Below are 20,204 nucleotides of genomic sequence, written 5' to 3' on the forward strand. Positions count from 1 at the left end.
AGCTGTAGGTCTACCTCTACTAGCTGAAAACTATTTGCAATGAAATAAATGAAATTCATCTTTCCAAAAAAATATTTTATTCAGTCACAGATTTGTAATCTTAGGCACCATACCCAGAGCCCTACGAAGGCCCATACCTGAAGTGTAACATTACAGAAGTGCACATGTAAGAACTGGAGTATTAAATGATGGATTTTGAGAGATCATTCTGAGTGTAAACATATGTACACACTTGCAAATGGCATCCAATACCCAATTTACCACTGAACTCATGGTTTTCCCATTCATAATTTCAACAGTTAATCGTTGTTACTCTCCCTAAGGTATTTGGATCCCAGTATCTGCAACAGTGACATCCCTATTGAAAGGTGTTTTAAATGAGTTAGTACCCATTTTTATTAACTAAAAATACTCTCCTAAATTAGTGGTTTCTGGAATTCATTCAATCCCACCATGTTCAAATGCACTGAGTGTGATTTCCAGGCTACAGAATGGACACGATTCAGGCTAAACAAAAGTAAATATTACCAATCTTTTCTCTGAGATGAAGCTTAGCTATAGTTTGACAGGCTCAATTTGGTCATAACACACATAAAAACTAACAAACACAAACTTTACAAAAATAAAAACAATCGCAGCATAGTTTAAATACAGAGAGGATATGTACACAGTATAAAAAGTACAGCTACACTCCTTGAGAAGTTGGTCCAATTCCATGATTAAGTGGTAATGTCTTGAATGACAAATATCAAAATACAAAATATACAATTCCCCATAAGTTTGTCAGCAGTTTCCATACTGCAGCACCATGTCTGTTACTGGCTACACTTTAGCTACCTATTTCCCAGAGCTCATCTATGACATAACAAGTCTTCTCTGCACCGCGGGTCGTAGCATTAGCTCCTGGCTGTTTGGGGTACCTCTACAGCTTCAGGTACGTCTGCATTATTCCAGGTTAATGGACCATTTGTGAACATCTAAGAGAATGACCCTTCAAGATGAAAGGCTTTGGTGAAATTGTCTTTGGGAGGGGTGAAAAGCCAGGGTCTACTAAATATCACTACTAGGTGGGGCACAAAGTTCTCTAGATCCAGCATCCAGGTCTGCAGGAATCAAACATTTCAGTTGAAGGCAATTGTCTTGGGCTGAGAGGGGGTGACAGTGCTAGGCTGGGGTGCCAGGACACATAATGCTTCTGATCTAGGATCAATGTACCCTCCTCAAATCCTCAATTTATGAAGGAGGTATGCAAAGCTGACCTTAGATCAGCCTCTAGAGCAAGGACGTGCAACACCAGTCCTCAGGGGCTGGATTGGTGTCACACTTTTGCCCCAGCTAACACACCAGACTCCCATAATCAACTAATTATGTTCTTCCATTTAGAATCCAATTAGTTTAATCAGCTGTGTTTGCTAGGGATGGGGGGGGGGGGGGGGGGGGGGGGGGAAGTGTGACACCAACCAGGCCCCCGAGGACTGGAGTTGCCCATATCTGGTCTAGAGAAAACATTCATCCTACGCCATACAGCCCTCAAACTCAACTCTGAACCTTGAAGCCAGTTCCACTGAATGTTGTCACTGTTCCCCTCTAATCAGGGACTGATTTAAACGTGAGTCACCAGGTGTGTGCAATTAATGATCATGTAGAACAGAAAACCAGAAGACTCTGGACCTCACAGGGTAAGAGTTGAGTACCCCAGCCATACAGCATAAAGTAGAGATTTCTGTCTTCAAGTTAAGAGTTCAAACGTCTCTCACCCATTGTCTCTCTGTCTTACTGACGACAGGGCTGCGGAAAGGCAGGGACCTAGGGAGGCTAAAGATGTCATTTGGCAGCTTTATTGTCCATCATATCTGAAGAGAACACAGACAGAGACAGACAGACAGAAATTGGTGTAGGTTAGGAGACAAGCATGAGTACACATGTGTGTGTGCAGACAGGTCAGTGAGGGTGAGTGGCTCTAGTCTAATGTGTCTCATAGGAGGATAGTGGCACCTTAATTGGGGAGGATGGGCTCATGGTTGTGGCTGGAGCGGAATAGGTGGAATGGTATCAAATAAATCAAACACATGGTTTTCATGTGTTTGATGCCATTCCATTTGCTCTATTCCAGCCAATATTATCAGCTGTTCTCCCTGCAGCAGCCTCCACTGGTGTGTCTCTAACCTTGCAGTGTCTGGTGGACCTCATTGGGCAGGTCATCCAACTCCTGTAGGCTCCTCAAGAGGTGAGCGACAGTGGCTTGACCCTTCGGCCTGCTAGTCTTCCAGCGCTCCAATGCCTTAAACCTGAAACACAAGGCAAACGGAGGTCACATTATCTAAAAAAAGAAATCTTCACCAAAAATATGAATCAAAGAAAGTAGGTTATTGTACAATTATTGTATGATTGGTTATGCCAGGAATGCTTCAATTAGAAACCCCCCAAAATAATGGCTGGCAAGTAATATAAAGTTGAGTTTTAAGGGTGCAGATACTATATCTATCTACTGTACCTCTGCATGATGACATCCTCCTCGCTGGCCTGAATATCGTCCAGCTCTTTGGAGGACAGGTCCAGGCAACCGATAGCCACCTGCTTCCACTCCTTCCCCAGCCGCTTAGCCACCTGCATCAGCTGCTTGGGCGACATGTCTGGGACCTGCACTGTCTGCACTCCGTCTGGGGACAACAGAGGAACGTTAGACTTTTAATTCTGAACAGCAACTCAACATGAATAAGACCACAGTAATAACAGCAAATTACACATTGGATGTGTTCAAACCATCACCTGACTCATCTGTGCATCGAGGTCTCTTATTGGTCATCTCTTCCTCTGATGTGCTGGTGCTTCTCTTCCTGCCTACAGAAGAGAAGAAAATCACTGTCAATCAAAAGCTACTTTTAGTGATGGATGAAAATTGCTTGTGTACAGACAAGTAGATATCTAGAACATACACTGGAATAAAGTGAACTATTGATGCCAATATTGAGAGGGGGGGGGCAAACAAAAATGACAAACTTACTATCTGTCCGTTTCCTTAGTTTTTCAACTGCATTGTCCACACAGTCACCTGAAAGGAAGACAAATGAATGTCCTGCACCTTCACTCAGAACACATTACAGACAGACGCACATCAGGTGTGTACGTACCTTCTCTGATGGTGGCGGACCACACAGTCTGGTCGGACTCTGTCTCTATGAGGGAGAGCTTGAAGGGAGGGGGCTGCTCAAAGAATGCCTCAAAATATCCCTTCAATTTAGTCACGGCCAGCGTGAACTGCAAGTCCTGCAGGACACCGCACACACACACACACGAATACACACACATAATACATCCATACACGAAGTATACAAAACATTAAGAACACCTGTTCTTTCCATGACAGACTGACAAGGTGAATCCTATTATCCCTTATTGATGTCAGCTGTTAAATGAATGTTTTAAGTATCCCTATATTTCTGTTATTACGGTGCGATCACTCTGTTATTAGTACGCTTGCGCAGTAGTCTCACTGGAGATAGACCTGGCCTGAGTGTGATGGCAACTAGTACTGTGGAAATACAGTGAAATAAAAGTTGTTTAACTGGAACCTTGTTGTTGTGTCATTTTGAATTAGCAAAATCTACTAAAATCAGTGAAGATGAAGGGGAGGAGACAGGTTGAAGAAGGATTTTTAAGCCTTGAGACAATAGACATGGATTGCGTATGTGTGCCATTCAGAGGGTGAATGGGCAAGACAAAAGAATGAAGTGCCTTTGAACAGGGTATGGTTGTAGGTGCCAGGCACACCAGTTTGTGTCAAGAACTGCAATGCTACTGGGTTTTTCACGCTCAACAGTTTCCCGTGTGTATCAAGAATGGTCCACTACCCAAAGGACATCTAGACAAATTGACACAACTGTGGGAAGCATTGGAGTCAACATGGGCCAGCATCCCTGTGGAACACTTTCGACACCTTGTAGAGTCCAGGCCCCGACAAATTGAGGCTGTTCTGAAGACAAAAGGTCATCTACAAGACCCTGCTAGGTAAAGTCTCCCCTTATCTCACCTCGCTGGTCACCATAACAGCACCCACCTGTATCACGCGCTCCAGCAGGTATATCTCTCTGGTCACCCCCAAAACCAATTCTTACTTTGGCCGCCTCGCCTTCCAGTTCTCTGTTGCCAATGACTGGAACGAACTGCAAAAATCTCTGAAACTGGAAACACTTATCCCCCTCACTAGCTTTACGCACCAGCTGTCAGAGCAGCTCACAGATTACTGCACCTGTACATAGCCCATCTATAATTTAGCCCAAACAACTACCCCTACTGTATTTATTTAGCTCCTTTGCACCCCCATTATTTATCTCTACTTTGCACATTCTTCCACTGCAAATCTACCATTCCAGTGTTAATTTTATTTATTTATTTAACTTGCTATTATTGTATTTACTTCGTCACCATGGCCTTTCTTTGCCTTTACCTCCCTTATCTCACCTCATTTGCTCACATTGTATATAGACAAATTGTTCTATTATATTATTGACTGTATGTTTGTTTTACTCCATGTGTAACTCTGTGTTGTTGTATGTGTCGAACTGCTTTGCTTTATCTTGGCCAGGTCGTAGTTGTAAATGAGAACTTGTTCTCAACTTGCCTACCTGGTTAAATAAAGGTGAAATAGAAAAGGAGGTGCAACTCAATATTAGGAAGGTGTTCTTAATGTTTTGTACACTCAGTGTACAGTACATAGGTCAGTGCTTACTGGTTATGCAGTAATGGGTGAATGAACCCTCACCGCAGGGCTGATGTCTCCCTCTGGTTCACTCATGAGGTGGTACCTCCTCTCATCCAGCTTACAGGTGGGTGGCTTCTCTACCTTCAGGTAACGCCTCTTGGAGCAACGCACCTCCTTCCCTATGTCCTGGAGTGAGGGGTGATAGAGGATGAGAAAGAGGCAGAGAGAGTAAAATAGAGTAATAGATAGAAGAGAACCAGTGATTTACCATACTGTAGGTAAGTGATGGGTAGGTAAGTGATGGGGGGGGGGGGGTCAGGAAACCTGGGCTCTGGTTGAGGGAGAAGATGCTTTCCATAGTCAATTTGGTCATTGTTGACTAACGGTCAACAACTCCTTTCCCTGGCCACTAAGGTAGGGTTAAATAGACTGTCCCGAAGCTGAGTGCTCTGATGTGGGTCTCTGTTGAGCTCAGTCATTTCCCTCACCACTGATACTACTACACACTACCAGGGCTCATACCACATTTCAGAAACTCGGTGACATGACCAAAAAAATTAACGTGGTCTGTATTTGATATAACATGGTGTTACTATCCCAATCTAACCCTACCAGTTGGCAAAACATTGTCATTTCAACCAGTGTTGCCCACTGGGCTAGCTTCAGATCTAATGTATTAGGATTTCCATCGGAGTTGTTCCTAGATAAAGATACACAAATCAATACACAATCACTTGTGTTCATTAATATGCACCAATGCCTTCTGATACCGTGACAAATGAACTAATCTTGATCACCACACACACACACACGCACACAGACCGCAGACTTCCAGTGTGACTTCCCTCAGTAGAGACCATAGTGAGAGAGGCACAGAGTGACAGGAAGTCAGGCCAATGGACATTACTATCTGTCTGATCATGTTCACCACTTTGCTCTGACTCAGTAACATGCTACAGTAATGACCCGCAACCCACACTGTGTCCATCTCACCTTAATGTCGGAGGAGTTGTTGGTGGCCAGGTAGATGCGAAAGGAGTAGGAGTTGTTCAGAGCCAGTTCCTTATACACCAGGACCACCCCGTGGTGCTCTACAGGCTTGCTGCTCTGGACAATGGGCCCCACCGGGGACAGGGATGACACACGCCACTTTACATGGCTGCCAGAGTGGTCAACCGAGGGCTCGATCACCGGACAGCTGTCCTTCATATGCAGGACACTGAAGGTCATTTCACTGTCAGGGTCAGCGAGGCAGAGGGAGTGAGGGAACTGGATGGAGGTGAGGACGGACGAGGGGCTGTTGACACAGTCCACGTTGAAGATGGGCCCAGCGAACCTCCAGGAGTCCCCGAGGAACATGCCAAACTTGGACCAGGACAGGACCGAGTAGCGGATCAGGACTCTCTCCGACACCTCAAACACCAGGCCGGTGACGGAGCACTCATATGCCCCCTCTCCCTCCAGCTGCACCCTGACACACAGAACCAGAAAGATTTAGAGATGGAGGAAAAAAGAGCGAGAGAAGGAGGGGCTGAGTGAGAAAGAGAAGGAACGAGGCTACAGGTAGAAGAGCTACTCACTGTAGGCGACTTTTAGAGATCTTCCTGGGAGTAACCAGATCATTGCCTTGACTCTGATAGAGAAACAGACATGGTCCTAAGATTAGCCCCTGTTCCTCTAGTGAGTCTACAGCCATACTGTACGTCTCTGAAGCTTTATTACACAATTACCATTCAATTCCACAATCCAACAAATGTGCTCACCTGCTGGACAGCCTTGCATTTTTCACATGTCTTGGGGGGCATATCTGACAAAGCAGAGGACAATAGTCAAACTAGACACTCCCTCTTGGGGAATACTCTACCTCTCAGACTTTGATTTGCAGACACATTTTCATAAACCTATGTAATGAACCCAAATATCCTCTCTCTAGAATTTCAGCCATTACAATCTCCTTTGTCTAGGATAGTTAGGCCTTAAGTGGAAGAAGCTAAACATGATAGTGGAATGACTTTTGTCAAACTGAGGATACCTTTAGCAAGGGAAACCTCTGCATCAGGTTGAGGAGCCGACTCCGATTCTGCGGAGAGAGAAGTTACTCCCCATGAAGGAAGTTAGGGGAGAGGAGCAGACATTCTACTCAGGTCATTCTGAGGTGAAAGAGCCTATTCATCTGTATTTCAGAGGCACCATGAGGCAGATGTACTCTAAGGCATTGTGCTATAGTTCCCACTCACCATTACAGGAATCCTCAACGGCAGGCTCCTCTGATTCTGCTGGGACAAGCCAAAAAAAGAATACAATTATTATTTTTAAATATCCAAACAAGCCAGGTGCTGGTGTGACCATGTATCGTCACCGCTTGGAAATGATTTTTGATGAAACAGAGAATGAGGCTGTGTTTTTCTCACCTCCTCCTTTCACAGCAGAGCCGTCTGGTGAAAGACAGACAGACAGAAGGTTATATTAGAGGATGGGATAAAGCCTGATGATTCATACTTTGATGAAGAGATTTTGTGCTCTAGCAGCCGCTCACCAGAATCCTCCTCATCTTCAGAACTCTCCTCTGTAGATGTCCCTGCGTTGTCTGTTAGGAAAGAAAATCCATAAGACATGGAGGGATGAACTTTGAAAACTTTTCTCATTCTAAACGTACTTTCGAACAGAGAGGGGTGAGGGAAATTGATTGGTAGTTCAAAAAAAACTTGGGGGGGTGGGTGGGGTTTCTATAGGCCCAAAGCAGCTCAGAGACCATTAGAGTTCTGTTTGAGTAGTGTTCACAGAGAGGACGATGTGTGTGTGTGGGGATTTCTAGAAGGATTTCTATACACGGAACATAGAAATATACTGCAAAGGTGTGCCTACCTGAGCCACTGTTATCACTTTCAGTCAGATTACCTGGAACAACAGAACTTTCATTAGAGGTATCTTGGGTAATTGATATGGGATTAGGAACTCTCCTCCCTCCATCTTTCCACCCCACTTTAACCATAATGCAGAGGTTTACAGTAACCCCAGGGGACTGGCCCTCTGTAGGACCAGCCCCAAACGACACCAGCCCAACCCCTGAGAGCTTTCTGACAAGACCTAGTAGGGGGATCTGAGAGTCTCTACTCATGTCTACCCTAACATAGGCATATTACTGAGAAGATTGTCATACATTATCGTTTTGGAGTCTCTTATTTACAGTCTGACTTATCAAAACGTTACACTTCTGCTATCTGCTGTCAAACTGTGAATAAGTTAACTCTGATGAGCTCATCAGTGTAAACCCTCTTCACTCACATCACATTGCTCATCTGAAACTTCCACTCTGGTTACTCACTAATTTATTTGAATGCACACTGTATACAGTATGTACATGAGCGTATTGTAATTCAGTGATGTCTGTGGTTTTCCTATGTATAGTGCTGAGGGCCCCTGTGTCAGTGCTGTAACTGTTTGCACTTTCATTTTAGTCATTTACAGAAACAGATACTCTCATTCAGAAATTCAGAATGACTTATAAACTGGTATGCTTCATACTGTAAGTGCATCTAAAGTAGGGCTGTGATGATTATGGGTAACGATTAATTGACTTGCAAAGGCTCATAATTGTGATTTTTGTTGGATATGTTTTGATTTTGTAATGCATCTTTGAAAATAAGCTACGAGATACCTAATGAATACAACACAGCTTTGGTGAAACCATTTCTCAAAAACAAATGGTTTTGACTCCAGGGGCAGGGGGAGCTGTTTTCTATCTGTACCCAGCAGGAGTGAGTGTGGGATAGCCCTTCTGGCTGAGAGCCTGGCATTGGCAGAGAGGAAGCCCCGCTGCGCCACTTAGGAGCCCAAAGAGAGAGGAGAGAGAGACCTGGCTGGTTCTCAGTCGGAGGTGAGGCTCCCTGCCCCAGAAAGGACAGGTTGTATCACAACCGGCTGTGATTGGGAGTCCCATAGGGCGGTGCACAGTTGCCCCAGTGTCGTCCGGGTTAAAGTTTAGCCGGGGTAGGCCATCATGGTAAATAAGAATTTGTTCTAACTGACTTCCCTAGTTAAATAAAGGTTAAATAAATACATCCATCGCTCTCTCTCCCTCCATCTGTGTCCTCATATGCCTCCTATCTGCCTCATCTAACATCCACTGTCTACTCTCTGACAGCCTGCTTTAAAAATCAGCCCAATATACACCAGACAGACACACAGATCTTTTTACTGGTGTTGACTGCCATCTGCTGGACTCATTTCAGATTACATTCATTCAAGACTTTTTGCCACGAGACAAAACATGTCATAAACAAACCAAGATCGAACGGTGCTTACCCTTCTGGCCAGGGACAGGGACGTCTCCATCTCTGTAGGTTAAAAGAGAAAGAAAATGATAAGGGCATCCCAAGACGTTATCAAAATCCTGGCGTTAAGAGAATACAGCTTCAGTTTATGGACCAGTGGGGGAGGGGATTAGGGGTGTGGAGGAGACGGGGTGGAGCTAAACTGTCCAGCTGCAGACCCATCTGTGTCTGCACTTCCTCTCTCTGATATACACTCACACGCTCATTCAACTGAGGCACAAAAACAGAAAGGGCTGCCAAAAACTCAAATTCATGACACCAGCCCATCCTCCAGTGTGGTGTGGAACACCCACCCCCTACATCCTGACCCAGTTTTACACACTAATGTTGCACGGCTGGTACTGCAAAGCCATGGAAAGGTACTGGCCTCTAAACTGTAAATTCTTAAAGAGACAGTACCAGAGAACACCAAAAGTTGATCAAATGGAAAGGTTTTGTAGTCAGCAGTGTTACAGGTTTATATAACCCATGTGTATCATCCAGAAATTGTCTCTCAGACTCAGACAAAGCGTGCCACTTGTTGATTCAGTCTGTGACTTGTGTGAACACGTCTATGGGCGCCTTCCGCCCAGGGGCTCGGTGTAGAGCTAGTGACAATAGAAAGTGCATTTGTCATGGTGCCAACCTCACAAGAAGAACACGTTCAGCATGCGCAGGGAACAAGGTCAACAGTATTCTTTCTTATTTTTCTCGATCGTAAAAATACTGCACTTTAGGTCATCAAAAGCCAGAGTTGACTCAAGTGTAGTCTTTAGTGCTTTACCACAGAAGAGATGAGGAATACAGCAGAAACACTTGACTAAGTTGCAACGTTTTCATAACCTCTTTGATAATAAGAATGTAATGAATCATGATAACGGTGCATGGTAACTGCAGATAAGGTCCTAAAACAACGATTGAATTGTGACCAAAATTCATAGGCTATTTCTAGTACTGTGTATCGAAGATTGAATGAAACCTGATAAGCCAATGGTCCTCATCCTCACTGTACTCAAGACAGATGTACAGGAAAAACTTTACTTTTCAAGGTCAATGTTCACTCAGCCAACAGGTTTCTGTATCACAACACAATTGTTATACGTTTCCATGGCAGTCATATTCACAAATGTACTCTGCCTTCTCTCTGTCTATTATTTTTCTACCCTCTCTTTCTCTTTCTTTATCTCTGCCCGCTATTCAACCCTGGCCTCTCACCAACTCTTACTTCTCTCCCACTAATTTTCATATAAAACAACCCCCCCTTCCTTTTCTCTCTCGCTTCTGTCTCTGTGGTGCGATACCACAGTTTTTTGCATGTTTCCTACAGCCTTACATGAACACACTGAAAGCCTATGAACAAGAGATAGGCAATAGTCAGTTGGTGCTAGTGTTATAGTTTATGTAACAGCTCCAATGTAGCCTTGCATACCTCACTCAGCAGGTTAACATATCATACACCATTAATGCAACAGCATTAATGATACACGAAACTGTCAATAAATCTCGGGGAAAAGCGTTATGCTTTTATGGGGGATCATATATTCTGCAGGTATTGTGCATTTTATTTTTAAGGATACTGAACAAAAATATATGCAACATGCAAGAATTTCAACGATTTACTGAGTTACAGTTCATATAAGGAAATCAGTTAACTGAAATAAACTAATTAGGCCTTAATCTACAGATTTTACATGACTGGGCAGGGGTGCAGTCATAGGTGGGCCTGGGGTGGCATAGGCCCATCCACTTGGGAGCCAGCCCAGCCAATCAGAATTAGTTTTTTCACACAAAAGGGCTTTACTACAAACAGAAATACTCCTCAGTTTCATCAGCTGTCCGGGTGGCTGGTCTCAGATGATCCCACAGGTGAAGAAGCCGGGTGTGGAGGTCCTGGTCTGGTGTGGTTACACATGGTGTGTGTTTATGAGGCCGGTTGAACGTACTGCCAAATTCTCTAAAACTATGTTTGAGGCAGCTTATGGTAGAGGAATTAACATTAAATTCTCTGACAGCAGCTCTGGTGGACATTCCTGGCAGTGGCATGCCAATTGCAAACTCACTCAAAACTTGAGGCATTGTGTTGTGTAACAAAACTGCACATTTTAGAATGGCCACTAAATTGTCCCCAGCACAAGGTGAACCTGTGTAATGATCATGCTTTTTAATCAGCTTCTTTATATGCCACACCTGTCAGGTGGATTGATTGTCTTGGTAATGGAGAAATGCACACTAACAGGGATGTAAACAAATTTGTGCACAAAATTAGCTTTTTGTGCTCATGGACATTTCTGGGATCTTTTATTTCAGCTCATGAAATATAGGACCAACACTTTACATGTTGCGTTTACATTTTTGTTCAGTATAATTTTATCTATATAAATCAGCACTTCGGTGACACTCAAACCTGTTCAGTGATCTGAGCGTTGAATTGTCTAACCTAATTCAGATTATTTCAGTCAGTGGCGAAAGGGTGTGGCATGGTGGCAAGGTGCCCAACGTCTCTTGTTTCTCCGGCAGCCTCTGGCGTGATAGAAACCAGACAACCACACGAACGATAGGCCTAGCGTTTCCCTTGGATACAAGTCACCAGATTCATATCTCTCACCTTTCACTTCCCTCCGGTTCATGGTTACTCATCACACAAACACTATTCATTATTTACGACACGAAGGAGACAATGTAGAACGTTTTCTACATTTCTACGACTACATTACCATGATTGCAGTAACACGTGTGGTTACAAAAGTGATATGTTTTTTTTAAGTCCTTGATTAATAAGTTTCACTGGAAAAAGTCCCAATAGCCTATGTAATTCAAGATTATTCTATAGCTACCTTTTGGTACATATATACTACTTAATACATATAACAACAAAGCTAGATACATGCAAGTGGTTTTGCTTTCAAATTAAAAGAGAAGCTTTAATTGAGAAACCCAACATTATTGCATTTGGGTAGGCCTACAGAATAACATTATTTAGATGTAAATCGCGGTATAGCCATAATGCTTGGCGATGGGCATGCTTGTGTTATGATCAGTCAACAGAGCATCATGTGCGCTACAAAGCGATCATGGCGTCCCCTCCTTTCATTTTTGGGATCTGTGTATCCAATTACATAAAATTACATGGTTGCAACTATTTTGGGTCTTAAATGTTTCTTTGTAAATCGGGAACTAAGATCCAGCGAAGGGTAGCAAGCAACAACAAAGCAACTATTTCGGGATTAGACAAAACATTGCAGCGCGTATCCTTTGTCAGTGTGAATGCAACCTCATGCAATCATGGGCTGCTCTAAACCTCGGCGTTATTTGGCTATGTATTTACGATGCTTACCCTTCATCCAGGTGACAAGTGGCTCCGCAGCTCGCCATCCTCGCCACCATTATGTGCCCTTTGAGGAACTTTCGCTGTAGGTTTTGTTTTGGTCGTTTTGCTTCACCTCCGTGAGGTTTCGTTATAGCACCTGCTTGTATCTCTGTCAGCGGTCATCTCCTTTTAAAACCATACCTTAAAGACGACGTAAGACTCAGCGCAGCCCTCGTGGTTCACTTTGTTATGATTTACACATGTTTTTGTAGGCATAATCAAAACGGTTTATATTCAATAGGTTAAATATAATTTTACGTACAAAGTAATTTCGCCAAAAACAGAGCTCTCAAAACAAATACACTCTCCCGTAGTAGACCTAGGCTTAGTATTTGTAACGTCGGCTAGTTTATCTAATGATAATCTAAATTTGAGTTTAGGCAAAAATATGCTGATCTTACTACCATGTTTTTCAATGGATGTCTCATTGTCAACAATTACAAATGATTTAGATCGTTGCACTAGCGCAGCCCTGGAGCAATTACTACGCTCACGAACTGCTCAGTGGGAGGAGTATATTATCCCGCCTTTAGTTTGGGTCCGCTTTTTCATCTAAACAAGACGCACGGCTGCATGGCTCTTCTTTCCCGTCAAGGCTGATCTATGACTGTCTGATTACTATGGGTGGGGTGGGTGGGGGGGGGATAAAATATGTATCATAAGGATTATCTGGCCGGCCAATATTATTTACATGATTAAAGATGACTAATGTTTACAGCTTTCATGCTCAAATACGGCTACTGATAGGGAAATAAAGTCATCCTGCTGCCTGCATTGTATTAAATGGTCAGAACCTTTGATATCCAGGCGTTACATTGTAGATATTTCTCACAATTTGTTTGTAACATCGTATCTTTCCAAAGTAGGTCACGTCAAAAGGTAACTTTTTTTGCGGGAAAATATAAACACGTAAGGCTGCAGTTCACGAAACCAACCACTAGATCCCGCAATCTACAAAAAAAACACCAAATTGCACTATCATGTTCAGTTGCCAATGAAGGTTTCAGTCAGCTATTTCTTGATCACATGCAGGGGCGTTGCCAAAAAAACTACCGGGCCCCTAACATAGAAATCAGAATGTTTCAGATTAAAATAACGTACTGAACAATATGTGTTATTAAATGTACTAACTATAAGCTTCTGCTGCTCTATACTATAATTGTGCAGATTCAAGTTTCCACCTTCATCCTTTGCCTATATTAACAGTAATGCAAACAGTTTCGATTCCAAATGTTAACAAAAAACAGTCTGTGTCATGAGGTTTTTATTATGCTTTATTATAAATAACTACACAATTGGTGACTTATTTTTTTTACATGGTATTGTAGTCAGTTTTAATGAAGAAATTACCATTGGTCCATGTTTCAGATTAAATAATTGATTTCCAGTTCTTACAAACAAGGCTAACCCTCTTCTTCCCTATGCATAATTCCTACATATATGGCTAAATAACATACCCAAAATAAAATAAATCCTATACTATGTGGACTGCAGGCATAAATCTGGTACCTACAGAAAACAAGCATCTGTGAAATTGCAACTGTAGTATCAAGACATTCTATGGGCATTACTCTGAAATAGTATTTTGCCCATCCCCGGGCAGGCTTGGGTAGAACAGGTTAAGGCATTTGTCCTTGTGTTTGTTCCCTGTAAACAAAACTCAGGTTACACTGCACCAAGAGCCCAGTGTCAAGCCTTCTTGTGAGCAAACTCATTTATGTATTTAAAGTAACAGTTTCTAGCTAACTGGTTTTCATTTGAAAGGATGGCAAGGCGGTTCAACCGGTCTTGGCATATTGTAGATCTTAGATAGTTCTTTATAAGTTTCAGCTTACTGAAGGCACATTCACCTCCAGCAACTGTTACAGGCATTGTAAAGAATATTTGCAGTGCAATGCACACCTCTCCAAAAATGCTCTGTAGTTGCATCTTGTGGATGGCATTTAGGAGCTCTACAGGAGAAAGACCATCTGAAAACGTGGCACCATATATCTTCTTTATATGTCACACTTCATTTTCAAATCCATCAGTGAGATCTTTGGAGTACTTGTTTCTCAATTTGTGGCAAGATACATTTAGGAAAATAACAAAACCAAATGTGTGTAAGTATTTGTAAAAACTCCTTGCATATTGCTGCAATCGTGTAGAACCGCTTGTCCAAATGACTGATTATACTATCCAGAGCCACATAAAACACTGTGTTGTGAAATCCAGTGTCTGACTTCTGTTCATTTGCTATGTCATCTTCAGTCTCATCAAGGAAACGGTTTATTTTTTCTGGCAGCTCCTCTGTTCACTGTGAAAATGAGCAGTTACACTCATTTCACTTGCCACATTGGAGGCTTCTGCCAGAAGAGCGTCCCATTGATTACGCAGAGCCTGTATTTCTTCCTGTAGTGCCTCAATGTCAGCTGCTGCAGTGTCCAGAGAAATATTTCCTGACTGAATAATTAGGCTTCTATTCTCAATACACTGCAAAACTTTAACCCAGAAAGTGAGCAGGAAGATTGCCTTGAAAGACATGAAGTAGCTTTTCAGACCATTTGCCTCAGATTTGGCTTCGTTTGTCAGGTTACAGGAGGCAAGAAGCATGTCTAGGGCATTGATGATAGACGGTAAACAAGTTGCCACTGGTCGGACCGCAGCAATACGGGACCGCAGCAATACGCGCACTCCTTCACGTGTCTGAAAGACGGTTAAGACAGCAGCCAGTCTTTTCCCATCGCTCTGAGCTGGCACTGAACTGATTGTAAAGACGATACACAGCCAAAAAAGGTTGATACTTCTGGGCACAACTGAGCTGCATGTATACCCACAAGATTAAGAGTATGGGAGGCAGTGGAATCTTTTCCAGTATATGTGCTTGAACTACCTTCACTTTCCCTGACATATTTGCACCATTATCATAGCAGATTGCTGTGGTCAAGGCTATGTCAATACCATGCCCAAAATAATTTCAGAAATTTCACTGCCTGTCTTTCTATCAAAGTCTTTAAATTCAAGAAAACGTTAAATTATTTCCCATTCACCTGTTCCCTGAACTTTATCTTTGTGTACATATCTCACCAACAATACATTTAGCTCAGTATGGGAAATGTCTGGAGTTGCATCACATATAACCGAGTATGAAAGAGAAGATGCAATCTATTAAAGTATTGTTTTCCAAACCCTTTGACCACATATTCCTATGAACACGTTTTGGCTCTCAGGGCTGAGGTAATGAGTCAGTCGTGCTCCATTATTTTTGTCCCCAACTTTCTGTAAGTGCTCACATAATAGTGGGTCATCATTTGACAACAGTTCCAGTAAGTCTAGGTAATGTCCATTATGCACATCATCAAGATTGAGGGATTTCCCCCAGAATGGCTGATTCCTAGATGCTAAGTAGAGTATCACATCCAAAATCCTTTATAGAAGTGCTCTGTGTTTATACATTTCTGACTGGATTTGTTACTACAGCTGACGGTCTATACCTGTAGCTGTTGTTAGAGTATGCTACAGATTTTTCAATTTCAAGTAACAGTTCTTGTGAGACACCATCCTCATGCTCTGGTAGTTTGTCATACATTCTCCACCATTTCACTGATGATATCTTAAAGAGATCCTTACTATTCAGAGAACTGGGTGATGGTTTACTTTGCTCATGAGAAAAAAAGAACACATGGAATGCAACATAATGCCTTTACACTCTTACTATAAAAAAAAGCCAGTCCCTCTGCACCTTTTCTCTTCCGTTTGCTGACTTATTGTAAATAGTTGGGGAATGGCTTGCCTTCTGAGTCTGGGGGCATGATTTTATACAGTTCTGTCTCCTCACCACACCTGTTGGCTAGTCTGCAAACAATAGCTTCTCTTTCATGGTCTTGTACATTCTCTGGCCACAGTGTTGGATCATCTAAAACCTCATCTTCTTCACTTCGAATCTGTCCATACTCTTGCTTTGCCTTATTACTTGCTTGTTTAGTCTCTTCTGTCACTCCTTCACTGGCATTGCCTCTATTCTTTAACTCCTCTTCCTCTATCAATCTGTCTGACAGCTTTCTGCTGAGATTCTGCCTACCTGGGGCTCTCTAGGCACTAGGACGTTAGTAAACAAAGAGAATTTTAGGTATAATGTTTTCTCTTACAAAAGGTTACCATACTAAAAATATACAACTGAAATATATATTTATTTTTTAATAGTATACATATCAAATATACTACGAATTTGAGTGTGTCTTAAGTCATCATGTGCCTAACTTTACAATTAAAAAATTGTCTAGTTATGCTGCTTCTGCTACAAAACACCTGCCTAACCTCCAAGGTCTGCTGTTTCAACTTCATGTAGTAAGTTAGACACATGTTGGGATCTTTGTCTACAGCGGTAACGTTAGTAGTAGCATCTACAGTATTGATAGGTAAGCTACATGTTAGGTTTTCATTCGAGTCTAGCTAGCTAACAAATATCACGCACATGTTGGGGAATACAGTTATAATATCTAATTAGCTAGCCATAGCTGGTAGCTATCATGATCATGTTAATAATTACTGCTCTGACCGAGCCGAGTGAGTCCACAGTAGGCAGCTAGCTACGTGTAGCTATCAAGCTAGGCTACTCAGTTCGACAGGCCGTCTGCACTGACTTACCACTCAAATCCTTCTCATTTTTTTTTCTGGAGAAAAAAACGTGAGTCATTTTTTTTCTCTCCAGAATTTTGCGGTCTCTGTTTCCTTTCTTTCCTTTTCTGAAAACCCTATTTCGTTTTTGATGGGGGCATACCGGTTATCTCTCGTCAATGCTAAGCCTACATTCCGGAGCATGTCAGATCAAATGATAAACAAAGAATTATCTAAACATTTAGGGGCCTCTACCAGGCTAGGGCACATTACTTCTATAGAAAAGGCTGTGTCTGATATGTCAACAGCTCTTAATGGGGATGATCAGAAAATATATATATCTAATCATAGGCCTAGTCTATTCTACAGAGTGAGAGTGTGCTGTGTGTGGGTGCCCCCCTCCCCAGCTCTTTCCCCTGTTTCTCTGTGTGATGTCCAGGGACAGAGGAATGAGTGCAGGATCAAGGGCTTTCCTATTGATCTGGTGCTCATTTAGAGCAGATGAGTGGATCTCCTCTTCTATCTCTCCCTCTGTGGGACTACAGTTATTATTATTTGTATTTTATTTAACCGTTATTTAACTAGGCAAGTCAGTTAAGAACAAATTCTTATTTGCTATGACGGCCTACCCCGGTCAAACCCTAACGATGCTGGGCCAATTGTGCGCCCCACTATGGGACTCCCAATCACGGCCAGTTGTGATACAGCCTGGAATCTAACCAGGGTCTGAGATGCAGTGCCTTAGACCACTGTGCCATTCCGGAGCCCCAATACTTACAGATACTGTGCATGGTGTGTTTGTGTGTCTGTGTGTGCATGCGTGCATGCGTGTGTGTATGTATATATACAGTGGGGCAAAAAAGTATTTAGTCAGCCACCAATTGTGCAAGTTCTCCCACTTAAAAATATGAGAGGCCTGTAATTTTCATCATAAGTACACTTCAACTATGACAGACAAAATGAGGGGGGAAAATCCAGAAAATCACATTGTAGGATTTTTAATGAATTTATTTGCAAATTATGGTGGAAAATAAGTATATGGTCACCTACAAACAAGCAAGATTTCTGGCTCTCACAGACCTGTAACTTCTTCTTTAAGAGGCTCCTCTGTCCTCCACTCGTTACCTGTATTACTGGCACCTGTTTGAACTTGTTATCAGTATAAAAGACACCTGTCCACAACCTCAAACAGTCACACTACAAACTCCACTATGGCCAAGACCAAAGAGCTGTCAAAGGACACCAGAAACAAAACGGTAGACCTGCACCAGGCTGGGACGACTGAATCTGCAATAGGTAAACAACTTGGCTTGAAGAAATCAACTGTGGGAGCAATTATTAGGAAATGGAAGACATACAAGACCACTGATAATCTCCCTCGATCTGGGGCTCCACGCAAGATCTCACCCCGTGGGGTCAAAATGATCACAAGAACGGGGAGCAAAAATCCCAGAACCACACGGGGGGACCTAGTGAATGACCTGCAGAGAGCTGGGGCCAAAGTAACAAAGCCTACCATCAGTAACACACTACGCCGCCAGGGACTCAAATCCTGCAGTGCCAGATGTGTCCCCCTGCTTAAGCCAGTACATGTCCAGGCCTGTCTGAAGTTTGCTAGAGAGCATTTGGATGGACAAAGAATGCTGAGTTGCATCCAAAGAACACCATACCTACTGTGAAGCATGGGGGTGGAAACATCATGCTTTGGGGCTGTTTTTCTGCAAAGGGACCAGGACGACTGGTCCGTGTAAAGGAAAGAATGAATGGGGCCATGTATCGTGAGATTTTGAGTGAAAACCTCCTTCCATCAGCAAGGGCATTGGAGATGAAACGTGGCTGGGTCTTTCAGCATGACAATGATCCCAAACACACCGCCCGGGCAACGAAGGAGTGGCTTCGTAAGAAGCATTTCAAGGTCCTGGAGTGGCCTAGCCAGTCTCCATATCTCAACCCCATAGAAAATCTTTGGAGGGAGTTGAAAGTCCGTGTTGCCCAGCAACAGCCCCAAAACATCACTGTTCTAGAGGAGATCTGCATGGAGGATTGGGCCAAAATACCAGCAACAGTGTGTGAAAACCTTGTGAAGACTCACAGAAAACGTTTGACCTCTGTCATTGCCAACAAAGGGTATATAACAAAGTATTGAGATAAACTTTTGTTATTGACCAAATACTTATTTTCCACCATAATTTGCAAATAAATTCACAAAAAATCCTACAATGTGATTTTCTGGATTTTTTTTCTCTAATTTTGTCTGTCATAGTTGAAGTGTACCTATGTTGAAAATTACAGGCCTCTCTCGTCTTTTTAAGTGGGAGAACTTGCACAATTGGTGGCTGACTAAATACTTTTTTGCCCCACTGTATATGTGCGTGTGTGTGTGTGTGTGTGTGTGTGTGTGAGTGCAACGACAGGCAGTGACAGAGAGTTGGAACGAACAGGTGACCACTGATAAATTATACAGGTCTACAACCCTACAGGGAGAACTCAGCTCCTCAACGCAGGGACAAGACACACATGGAGCTGAGGCTGGATCAATACCCTGCCTGCCTGAGCTGCTGTGCTGGGGGAATCCTGAGTGGAGACCGGGGGGAGAGGGAGAGGCCTCTGAGTGCTCTGTAATCTGTGTTAATGTACAGGGGCAAGGGAGAGGGCTCTCAATCCAGTGAAGTTGCATTCAATCTCGTCCATTCATACTTCTCATCTGGTATAGAGGAACAGGGGAGAGGATTATACACAAAGGCTGGGTCTTAATCCAGTGAAGTTGTTCTCATCCACTCCCTCACCTGATGCTCACTCAGGGAAATCCACCTGTCAAACACACAGTCACAGTTGTCTGGGGGAACGTCCCTAGTATCTGCTGGTCTGGTGTAACACTACAGTAAGATTGCAATTGTTTGAGTAAATCCATGTAAAAATACCAACGGACTGGATGTGGATTGGAAACATTCTGTATTGATTCCAACAACTAAGTATGTGAGTAGGTAAGTATAATGCATTGAGACAGGACCCCTGGAACAAGGAAGAAGCCTTTCTTTATTTGAATGCTAAAGCAGCGGTGGGTAAGACAGGGCTTTTTTAGGGATGGACAGACCTGTTTGGAAAGGATGATGTCACCTACTCTAGGGGGTTCATTTGACCCTTGCCGCTATCCCATTATCACACACACACACAGGGGGTCACATGCACAGACACACGCATTATACATAACGAGGTATCCTCTTAC

General features: G+C 43.0%; 1 protein-coding gene across 2 annotated transcripts; it reads right to left on the reverse strand.

Annotated features, from left to right (window-relative positions):
• Positions 1–58: 58 nt before the first annotated feature.
• Positions 59–12,884, reverse strand: LOC110503787. Of its 2 annotated transcripts, none has more exons than XM_021582322.2 (17): positions 12,350–12,884; positions 9,008–9,039; positions 7,568–7,600; positions 7,239–7,289; positions 7,114–7,137; positions 6,940–6,975; positions 6,735–6,782; positions 6,466–6,509; positions 6,283–6,335; positions 5,696–6,173; positions 4,763–4,888; positions 3,132–3,267; positions 3,005–3,052; positions 2,770–2,841; positions 2,495–2,660; positions 2,167–2,288; positions 59–1,853 (listed from the first exon to the last, which is right to left on the reverse strand). In XM_021582322.2, the coding sequence occupies exons 1-17, from the start codon at positions 12,397–12,399 to the stop codon at positions 1,825–1,827; spliced, it is 1,548 nt and encodes a 515-aa protein (XP_021437997.2). In that variant the 5' UTR covers positions 12,400–12,884; the 3' UTR covers positions 59–1,824. The 2 variants fall into 2 exon arrangements, with proteins under 2 accessions (XP_021437997.2, XP_021437996.2); XM_021582321.2 differs by having other exon boundaries at positions 6,940–6,978.
• Positions 12,885–20,204: the final 7,320 nt, after the last annotated feature.

This window comes from Oncorhynchus mykiss, chromosome 24, assembly GCF_013265735.2.
Source record: "Oncorhynchus mykiss isolate Arlee chromosome 24, USDA_OmykA_1.1, whole genome shotgun sequence".
NCBI classification, from domain to species: Eukaryota; Metazoa; Chordata; class Actinopteri; order Salmoniformes; family Salmonidae; genus Oncorhynchus; species Oncorhynchus mykiss.

What these genes read in the sequence shown, in the direction of transcription:
- LOC110503787 (XM_021582321.2), bottom strand. Translation starts at nt 12,399, where the DNA reads ATGGTGGCGAGGATGGCGAGCTGCGGAGCCACTTGTCACCTGGATGAA. An exon ending in TGAAGATGAGGAGGATTCTG is followed by an intron (nt 7,138 to 7,238) that starts GTGAGCGGCTGC and finishes GTCTTTCACCAG; the next exon opens with ACGGCTCTGCTGTGAAAGGA. An exon ending in ACAACTCCTCCGACATTAAG is followed by an intron (nt 4,889 to 5,695) that starts GTGAGATGGACA and finishes CCCTCACTCCAG; the next exon opens with GACATAGGGAAGGAGGTGCG.